We start from the raw sequence: 10900 nt of genomic DNA, 5'->3' as shown, positions 1-10900 counted from the left end.
ATTCTGTTCTGGGGATGCCAACCTACCATGTGAAATCGCAGATTTTCTTATTCATTGTGAAGAACAAGTAAATTCCTGCTCACGGGGTGTGCATGTTTCCAAGACTTAACAACCCCACAGGTATGCATGTTTCCAAGATTTTGTAGACTCACAATCCGGTTTTCTGTCCTAATAGGTTGTTTTCCCTTGGCATATACACACACTGCTGAGTTGGGAAGCTGCTTCATTTGCATTTAGCATCCATTGCCAGTCTCTGGTAAGTTGAATTCTCTTACAATTTTCTGTACCCCTATAATGGGTCAAAAAAGGCATCTCTCTTGGGTAGTCACCTTTTCCTGAAACTTCCTTTGGCATGATTGCTTCATGGGATTGTTTTCTGGTTTTCTTGAGACACTGCCTATATAACCCAGACTGGTTATGAATGCCCTGTTTAGCTGAAGGTGACCTTGAATTTTTTTTTTAATTCTCCTGCCTCTACTTCCCAAGGGTTGGGATTAAAGGCATGTACTTACCACATCATACACTTTGAAAACTAATGTGACTTAAATTTGCTTCAATAAACTATATGGTACCTCAAAACTCAGCACAACTTCGGTTATAGGGGAATACAACCTCTTTTTCTGGCCTCTGGATACTAGGTGCACATGATGAATAAACATGCATGTAGGCAAAACACAAAATAATAAAAATTTAAGAACACAGTGGAGGTTGGTGGCTCCTGACCCAAAAAAAAAAAAAACCACTCAAGGTTGACCTTTGACCTCTACACCCACTCATACACAAATAGCACCAATCTCCTCCCTTACACAATATAAAAAGAGAAAATACTATGAGAAGTTGAGGGGGCAGATGGTAACACATAGACTTTGGTAACACATGTATTGGCTTTTAATTAATACATTTTTCCTTGTACTGCTATTGTTTGTATTATTTGTCTGATAACTTGTCTGAGAGCAGGAATTTTTTTACTGCCTTATATTTTTCTTTGTCCCATAGTCAACTAAATAAGAAAAGATATTTTGGTTAGTAGGTGAATAAAGAAACAATAGTTAGAAATAAGGTCTATAAAATACTAAGATGATAGGTTACAGTAGAGAAAGAATTAATGTCAAGAATTTCTCTCATGCTGTATAGGGAATACATGCTTTTTCATGAGAGAACATTCTTTAGTGAAATAATATTTATCTTTTGAAAATTATGTATGCATTGTTCTCAGCTATGTCTTATTAAGAGCACTAACATAATCATTTTTAAAGAATAAAATACATGCTCTGCCAAATATCTCTCAGACAGAATACAAAGCTGGAATAGTTCATGGGAACAATTTGCTAGTCTAGAGAATTCTTCCTATTTTGGTCAGGACCTCCTATAGAGTGATTTATGTGCAGTGTATGTCAAGAGGCGAAGTAATGGCATTTCTCTGCTATACAATGATTTGGATGTGTGCTGAGTGTGGAAATGCACCTTTAAGCCAGACAGGCAAGGAGAAAATCTGTCTTGATCCAATCGTTTTGAAAAGCCAGGCACACTGATACTGGAAACGAACAGAATGACTGGATTTAATTGCTAATGCTTTAGAGGCAGTGCAGCTCTTGATGTGGTGACCTTTAACCCAAACGTGAAGGGTAGAAAAAAGGAGAGGGTGGTTTCTTCTTTCCTTTCATCAGATCTCAACTTGCCTACCCCTTATACCTGATCCTGCCTGCTTTCAACCCAATCCACATACACGTAACATTCAGTTTTGTCCTCGTTTCTTATTGCTTGCTTCCAGCTTAGGGGACAAGTTGAGAATGAATAGAAAATAGAAAAACAAAAAGGAAGACGAAAGGACAATAGGAGAAGGAAGTATTTTAACTTGTTGACAGCTGCTTAGACGCAGGAGACAGAATTACAGCTACTAAAATAAGAGAGACTCTGCAACTGATGTTACAACTATAGCCTCAGAATTTATGGAGCATATCCCTATATGTATTTTAATATTTTATTATGTTTCATGTATTTTGTGTATATGTAATCATGTGAGCACATGGATGTCATTACACATGGTGGGCAGGACAATTCTAGGTAATCAGTGCTCTCCTTACACCATTTGGGTTGGGAGATTGAACTCAGATTGTAAAGCATGGCAGCAAGTCCCCATGGACTCATTAGCAACTGAGCCATGCCCCAGGTCCACATCTTCGTCTATTTTAATCCTCTGTCCTCATGTTACTTTTCTTTTCAAAGATTTATTTTATTTTTGTTTTTGTGTATGTGTGTGTATCTAGGTTTATGTACATTAAGTGCAGTTATCCACAGTGGCCAGGACATAATAGCATCTTATCCCTGGAGCTACCTGATATGAGGTCTGAGAACCAAACTGGGTCCTTTTTCCAAAAGCAGTAAGCATTCTGAACTGCTGAGACATTTCATCAATTTTAAAGGCCATGTTTATGAGCATACCCTTCTTTATTCTTACAGCTCTGCTATTTCTTTTTTCTTGTATGGTTACGTTGGAATGAGTGGAATCCACCAACAAGTCAAAAATCAGAGTTCCTATTTGTATATGTTGCCCCAGGACAACTGGCACTGGAGAAAAGCAAACTGATGATTGATCCCATTGTACATCCATGCCTGTAAGTCTAAGGCAGCCCTGTACCATGGAGCTGCTTAGCAAGGTTATGAAGCCATTTGCTTTCCTGCTCTTCCACAGTGCCTTCAGTACTGTCTTTCACTGCAGATGCCTTTACACTTCTCCCTGAAATTGGGAATTGTGTTTAGTCTTTTTCCCATCTAGAACGCAGATATATATTATTGCCAGGTGTCCACAAGTCTAAAGCAAGCCTACCCCCATTACCAATAGTATAGTGTATTTATTTTCCTTTGCTCTCCTTTTCTTTGAGGAGGTTGCTCTCTCTATTTTCTGTCTCCCCATTTATCCCTCCTCTCTCCTACCTCTCCTCTCTCTAACCCCTTCTCTCTCTCTCTCTCTCTCTCTCTCTCTCTCTCTCTCTCTCACTGTGTCTGTGTGTGTGTACACGTACATGTACAAGCACTTGTTTATGCATGTATGCCTGCTGTGTATTTGCAAATGTAGGTTAACCTCAGGTATTGCTCTTCAAATGCCTACCTTCTATTTTCGACAGCATCTCTCAGGAGCATAGGACTTATTGATTAGACTAGTCTTTCTGGTAAGGAAACCCCAGGAATTCTCCTGTCTTTCCTTCACTGCTGAAAGTATAAGTAGGCACCATCATTGTTTATAGGTTCTGGAGATTAAATCAGGTCCTTGTGTTTGTGTAGCATGTAATTAACAAGTAAGCTTATCCACCCCTCCACCAACACCCTTTCTTTGATAATTGCTACAATATGTCCTATTCATTTTATGTATATATATTTTTTGTTTTCTTAGATATTTTTAGGTGATTAGTACTGAACACAGGGCCTCACATACTAGACAAGTAATCTACTATTGAGCTATATCCCTAGCCCTATGTGTAAGTTTTTCAACTCTGCTACAGAGAGTTTGGTAAAAGCCTGGATTTTGTATTTCTTTACAGTATTGTATCCCCACAAATTTATAGTGGTTTTTAGCATTCCATGTCTATTTTTTAATGAAGTAATGGATGAATTAATGCAGAGTTGCTTTTGATAATGCTCCTGGCTTTCAGAGTGCCCCTTTTCATTTACCAAACTCAGCATATTCACATACTTTTGAAGTTCAGATGTAAGGAACACTAAGCCATTGTTGGAGGAAGCCTTTTAGATTCTCTTGGGAAATGCAGTGTTCTTTATTAATTATATATGCTTGTTAATGATATCGTATCTAGAATCAAACTTCCATAGAACAAGTCCTCCAAGACAGCTTTGAGGCTAACTTCAGTCCATTGAATGGAATCTGATAGTGCCACTGACCTTGCCTAAAACCTCGTAGATACTCATAATTTCAAAGAAGTGCAAATTGAAGGTTTCATTTTCAGAGGTTTTGCTTGGGCTCATTAGAGGCAGCCAGAACTTTATTATGAGCCCCAGTGGCAAATATATGATATTTTATTATTTCCACTCCCTACATACATGGACTAGGTCACTACCTTTTAGAACCTTTATTGTTTCTATCCAGTGAGGTAACTAAGCAGGACTTCTTAGCATACACTAGTTATATCTTTCCCCTATTATCTCAAATGTTTTCTGAGTGTTCTGAGGGCTGAGAGTATAGTTCAGTGATTGATCATATGCTTGGCATGTGTGAGGACTTAAGTACAATTCCCAGCATAGTTAAAACAAGGGTGAAACATGATAATTAAAACTTTTACCACAGCACCTTCTACATGTTAACCTTAACCTACTCAATTGAGATAAACAAGTACTTGATTTTATTTCAGATGAACACAGCTTACTCATGTCAGTGAAGGAGAACAGACAAATAATTTTTTATAGTCATTGCTTGGAAACAACCTTCTAGAGTTTGTGTACCTATCTCCAGACTATGACTCTTTAATTTTGGAATTTTTGAGACAGAATCTGACTGTGTATCTCAGACAATCCTGAAACTATGTAAGAAAGGATAGCCTTGAACATGTAGAAATTCTCCTGCCTCAGTCTCCAAAGTGCTATGTTTATAGGCATAAGCCACCATACCTGCCTTGTAGATCACTTCTTGTATAAGATATAACTATTTGTTATCTTTTTATTATTCTCTAATCTATTTTTACAGTCCAGTGGTTACCTCCTCCTGGTCCTCTGACTGTTCTTCATCCCATACCTTCTCACACACCATCCCCTGTCTCCAAGAAGATGTCTCCACCCTTCCACCCCAACTCCCACACCACCAATCCTCCCCACTCCCTGGGGCCTCAAGTCTCAAGGGTTAGGCTCATCTTCTCTCACTGAGGCCAGACCAGGCAGTCCACTGATGTATACGAGTTGGCGGCCTCTTATCATGTGGTGTATGTTGCCTGGTGGCTCAGTGTCTGAAAGATCTAAGGGGCCCAGGTTAGTTAAGACAACTGGTCTTCCTATGGGGTTGACCTCCTCCTCAGCTTCCTCCAGCCTTTCCCTAATTCCACCACTTCAGGGGTCCCTGGCTTCAGTCCAATGGTTGGGTGTAATTATCTACATCTGAGCCTCTCAGAAGGCAGTCATGTACACACATTATAGCATCAGTAATAGTGTCAGGCCTTAGGGCCTCCCCTTAAGCTGGATCCAAATTTGGGCCTATCACCGGACCTCCTTTCCCTCAGGCTCTTCTCCATTTTTGTCCCTGACATTATTTCAGACAGGAAGAATTCTGGGTCAGAGGTTTTTTTTTTTTGACTGTCAGATGACAACCACATCCCTCCACTTGATGCCCTGTCTTTCTACTGGAGGTGGACTTTACAAGTTCCCTCTCCCCACTGTAGGACATTTCATCTAAGATCCCTCCCTTTGAGTCCTGAGAGTCTCTCACCTCCCAGGTCTCTGGTACATTCTGGAGGGTTCCCTACCCCCTATCTCCCGAGGTTACCTGTTTCCATTCTTTCTGCTGGCTCTTAGGGCTTCAGACCTGTTTTCTCCACGTTTCCCCTTTTCCCCTCCCTGTCCCCTTTCCCACTCAGGTTCCTCTACCCCCTCCTGTGATTGCTTTCTTCTCCCTCCCAATTAGGAATGAGGCATCGTCACTTGGGTCCTTCAGCTTATTAACCTTCTTGAGTTCTGTGGATTTTATCCTGGGTATTCTGTTCTTTTTTGGCTAATATCCACTTTTAGTGAGTACATGCCATGTATGTCCCTTTGGGTCTGAGTTACCTCACTCAGGATGATATTTTCTAGTTCCATCCATTTGCTTTTCACACTCAGTGAGGCTAAAGTAATTTCCTTTATTCAGAAATGAAATGTATGTCAAACTTTAAGGAAATATTGAAAAATACAGGTACAGTTTCATGAGCGCATCTCCTGCCTTTTGTTTTGTTTTGTATGAGATAGGTCTCTATGCAGTACTGGCTATCCTAGAGCTCATTAAGTAGACTGGGCCAACCTCAAACTCCTGGAGAGCCACCTGCTTCTGCTTCCAAAGTGCTCTGGTTAAAGACTTGTGACATTATGCCTAGCTCCTAATTGTTTTTTGAATATCGAGAGTAGAAATGCCAAGAAGATTTAAATTATTATGAGTATCATTAGAGAGAAAGGACACTACATTTTTGGGAGGATAGTGTACAGATTGATTGGGGATTGTAGAAACTCTGAAAGTAGATCTGAATATTAAGGTGTAGGTTTTGTTGAATATTTAAACAAGCTAAAGACCGCTTAAAACTGTTGTGGAGAGAAAAATGTTTAAACCCGTGCTTAGCATCCACAGAAGAACAGTGAACTGTACATAATCTAGAGAATTTGAAGTCAGATGTCATGTTGCATACCTTCGATCCCAGCACTCAAGAAGCAGAAAGGTGGGGCTAGTGAGATGGCTCAGTGGTTAAGAGCACTGACTGCTCTTCCGAAGGTCCTGAGTTCAAATCCCGGCGACAACATGGTGGCTCACAACCATCCGCAACGAGATATAACTCCCTCTTCTGGTGTGTCTGTAGACAGCTACAGGGTACTTACATATAATAAATAAATAAATAAATAAATCTTTAAAAAAAGAAGAAGAAGAAGCAGAAAGGTGGGAACTTTTTGTTCAAGGCCAGCCTGGCCTACAGAGTGATTTACAGGACAGCCAGAGCTACACAGAGAAACGTGTATTGAACCTCCCCATATCTTCCTCAAATGTAGAAAGCTTAAATTTGCTGCTATGCCTAAATGTTTATATGGAAAGTTTCCACTATGATAAAGATAATCATTGTTTAACTCGGGAGCATGTGCACTTTTATATATGGGTGGTCACAACTCCTGCATAGAACAAAAACTTCATCATATACTACCAGTTTTCAATTTTTGGTCATTTAAGCACAGATTAAGCAGAAGTTTTTTCCTGATACTGACAGTTTGCTGACTTAGGTAACAGCATAGGCAAGACTAAGGGAGAATACTAACTATTCAGGAGAAAACCTAACTTCCAATGACTCACTGAGCATGATTTCTGCTGTAAATCCCCCCGAGTACTCTGGAAAGTTTACATTTCAGTAATTAAATATATCTGATCCTTTTACACTAGTTTTGTAAAATTTATTTTGGGTTATTGACACTGGATTTTTTTTTCATTCGAAGCATGCGCTATAACTAAGAGCTTCCCCACTCAGTTTGGTCAAATTGCAGAGCTGGCTACCAAAATCATCTTAGTTAGAAAGCTATTTATTTTTTAACTTTTGCAATGAAGGGTAAAATGTATGGAATTTTCCTCAGTGCCAAATAAAAGAAGGTGATGTAACTGGCATTAGAAGGAGGTAGATAGATGCACTCAGTATCCAATGTCTGAATTTCTCTACTCATCGGGATATCCATCTGCAGTTGAGGAAAGGGCTATGTAGTACTTCTAATTAATTGCTTCAACATTTATTTTGGCTTCCCTGTGAGGTCATTCTGTGTCAGGAAGATTAGCACATTATATGTCTATACACAAGATACTGTTCAGTATGCTTTTTAATTGTGTCTTAAAAGTCGTTGAAAGTTTTAGAATTTCTATTGGAAAGTTGAAATTTAATTAGAATGGAAAACAATACTGCAGAGGAAAAGAGATTCAGTGCATAAGAATGGAGTTTGGGTTTTATATAAGTATTTCTCTCAGAAATGAAAGAACTTTTTTGGATTTTTAAAATCATGTTCTTGGGTTGATAATCAAGATTTTTTGTCCTCTTACAACCATGGATTTTTCTCAAATGGTGTTGGGTTAGTCACTAAAGGGTTACAGACCCATGATTTTCGTATAAAGCCAACATTAGAAATAATCATGGTATGTGAAAAGTTATGTGCTGTTTCTTTGTTGTCTCCTTAGGTAAACTTGGGAAACAAATAGAAACTCCGAGATTGCTAATCAGTATACGTGAGTTTACTTGCAAAGAAAAAAGAATTATGGAGCCCATATTGATAAATGCTCAAGTCCAGATGTGGAGTGCAAAGGCAGGAATGTCCAAGTCAAGAAATGCACTCATTGAAACATGTATAGGAAAAAGAGAAGTCAAGCTGATTCTCTATTTCAGCACTGGAAAGATTAAGACTTTGCAACTACACAATAATATTAAAAGTGTGGTCCTTCAAACCTATGGCGAAGACCAGAATTACCTACATTTGACTTTTAAAAATAATGATTTCTTGTTTGTTGAGAAACTCACCACCACAGATGCCAGAAAACTGAAGAGATTCCTAGACAAAACCTATCAAGGTAGTATTCAGCCAGCCAGAAGTTATGAGAGATGTGGTGAGCCTAGCACAAGTGCACAGGAGTTGAATGACTCTGGAAGTTCATGTGAAACAAATAGTGAGTGCTTTGAAACACCCAAAGACAGTGAAATGTGCATGTTTCAGGAGTTGTCTTTGCTTCCATCCTCATCAGCCTTTCTTCACAGTGTAGGATTATTAGAAACCCAATTCATAAAGAGGAAAAGATTTTTCTCTGATTTAGCAAAGAATGAAAATCAGAGCAACCTGAAGGACAGTATCAGGGACTTTGAGGCAAATTTAGTGGTGTGTATATCTAATGAAAATGGAAAAGAAAGGAATGTAAGAGAAGTAGACATCAGTAAGTCAGGGTTTGGATTTCCACTTGAGACCAACTATCCTGAAGATAGTGGTGTGGATGTTCGTGATCTTAATGATCTCATTACAAAATTATTTTCTCCAGTTCTGTTGGAAACACACGGTATTGAGAACGGCCTAGATTGGCATGAGTATATGAAAACATGCTTGCTTTACCCAGAGAAATTGTGGCAAGGCCTGCCTAATGTGGGAAACACCTGCTATATAAATGTTGTATTACAGTCTCTATGCTCAATACCACTGTTTATTAATGATTTATTCAACCAGGGTTTCCCATGGATTAAAGCTCCCAAAGATGATTTTAACATGCGCTTGATGCAACTGCTTGTTTTGAAAGATATTTACAATGCACGATTTAGACAGAAGTTACTTATAGGCATTACAAAAGCCCTCCCCATATTTGGAGAGATATTTGCTGCTGACAGGCAGAATGATGCTCATGAGTTTTTAAGTCTCTGTTTAGTTCAGTTGAAGGAGACTTTCCAAAGAATAACCATGATGTGGCAGTCTGAAAATGAGTCGGGGGATTTTTATTTACTTAAAGACATTTTTGCTGATTATGCTACTATCAACAAAATGCCCGTTTGTCCTGTAACCAATAATTTTGAATTTGAGTTGCTAAGCTCCATTTTTTGTAAAGCTTGTGGCCTGACTCTTTTTAAGGGAGAACCAAGTAGATACCTTTCTATCAACATTCCCCAAGGAGGGGAAGACATGTCCATCCAGTCCACTTTAGATTTTTTCTTTAGTGCAGAGGAGCTTGAGCATAGGTGTGAAAAGTGTTTGTACGACAAATCTGTTTCATCGCACAGGTTTGGCCAGCTACCCAGGGTTATTATTGTTCATCTGAAACGCTATCAGTTTAATGAGTCATGGGTAATAAAGAAGGATGAGCGGCCCATCCTTGTTTCCAAATACTTAAGGCTGTCTTGTCATTGTAGCAAAATCACAAAACCGCCCCCACCCCTTCGCCCAGGTGAACATGTTAAGAATCTTGACTTATTAAAACCCTTTGAAGTGTTGGGTTCTGAAATACTCAAATTGCCTTTTAATTCAGTGAGGACCCCTAGATCCAAGGGTTTCTCAACTATAAACATCAGATCAAACAGGGAGTCAGAAGCACAAAGTGGGAAAAGAGTCTCTGAAGTGTTGAGTGGAAAAGTGCAGCAGGAAAATTCAGGGAAAGGTGACACAGCACATATAATTGGGTCAGAACTTACAAAGGAGACCGAGAAACTCAAGAAACATGAGGAAGAGCATAGACCTAGTGATTTAGATTATGGTAGTATCAGGGAGGCCCAAAAGTACCAACAGGCTGAGAAATGTAATGAAGGGAGAAGTGATAAGCACATTTCCCTAGAGGCACTTACTCAAAGCCATCCAAAACCAATCTCCCAGGAACAGACCGAAACCCTTGGGAAAACTACACTTTCACATACCCAGGATAGTAGTCAGGGTTCACAGAGCTCATCAGGTTCCAGTAAGAGCTCCCGATGCAGTGATGATCTCCATAAGAAGGCAAAGCCTACATACAAGGGGGATCCAACAAAGTTAAATAAAAAAGAAGAAAATGTTTACAGGCTTGTTAATGTTATCAACCATATTGGGAGCAGTGCCAATGGAGGCCACTATATCAATGATGCCTTTGACTTCAAGAGTCAGAGTTGGTTCACTTATAGTGATCTCCAAGTAACAAGGATCCAAGAGGACTTTGTATATAGGGGTCGGAGTTCGACTGGCTATGTCTTCTTTTACATGCATAATGATATATTTGAAGAGCTCTTGGCAAAGGAAACTCAGTCTACCAGCTCATCCAAGGGTTAGGAAGAGGAGTGTGTGCCTCACAGTACATGTCTATCCAAATGCCTCACTTATCTAAACTGGATAGAAAAGGACTAATAATTCTCCCAGGACCAACAGCTCAACGAACATTTATAGAGAAACGTTTGTTCCAACCCTGACCACATCAGTCTTATAATTACAGCTCATGCTAATGAGTGTTCTCTTAGACAAGTTTGGAACTGTAACTTTTGTATAGTCTTTTGTCAGAAAATGTATTATTGACAGTGAGGTTTTTCAGTATTTTGGCAGAAGTTATATAATCCAAAGTTGCTTTTATATCGATTAAAATGACTTATTTTGCTTGCAGTCATAAACCTTCCAGTAAAAGGTATGTTTTCTCTCATTTCTGCTTGCTTTCTTGCATGGCAGCATAATAAGTTCTAATGGAAAAGCTTTTTATATATCAGAAGAA

The 10900-nt window shown here is 39.1% G+C and overlaps 1 protein-coding gene across 1 annotated transcript; it reads left to right on the top strand.

Moving 5' to 3' along the window:
* The first annotated feature begins 200 nt into the window (after positions 1-200).
* Usp26 (ubiquitin specific peptidase 26) lies at positions 201-10480 on the top strand. The gene is made up of 2 exons (XM_021153502.2): positions 201-256; positions 7886-10480. Exon 2 carries the CDS (start codon positions 7963-7965, stop codon positions 10468-10470), a length of 2508 nt encoding a protein of 835 aa, XP_021009161.1. The 5' UTR covers positions 201-256; positions 7886-7962; the 3' UTR covers positions 10471-10480.
* Positions 10481-10900: the final 420 nt, after the last annotated feature.

Source organism: Mus caroli, unplaced genomic scaffold (assembly GCF_978045245.1).
Source record: "Mus caroli unplaced genomic scaffold, Mus_caroli_1 scaffold_5, whole genome shotgun sequence".
Lineage (NCBI taxonomy): Eukaryota > Metazoa > Chordata > Mammalia > Rodentia > Muridae > Mus > Mus caroli.
Note: the sequence above shows the minus strand (reverse complement) of the source record. Positions and strands in the feature narration are given on the sequence as shown.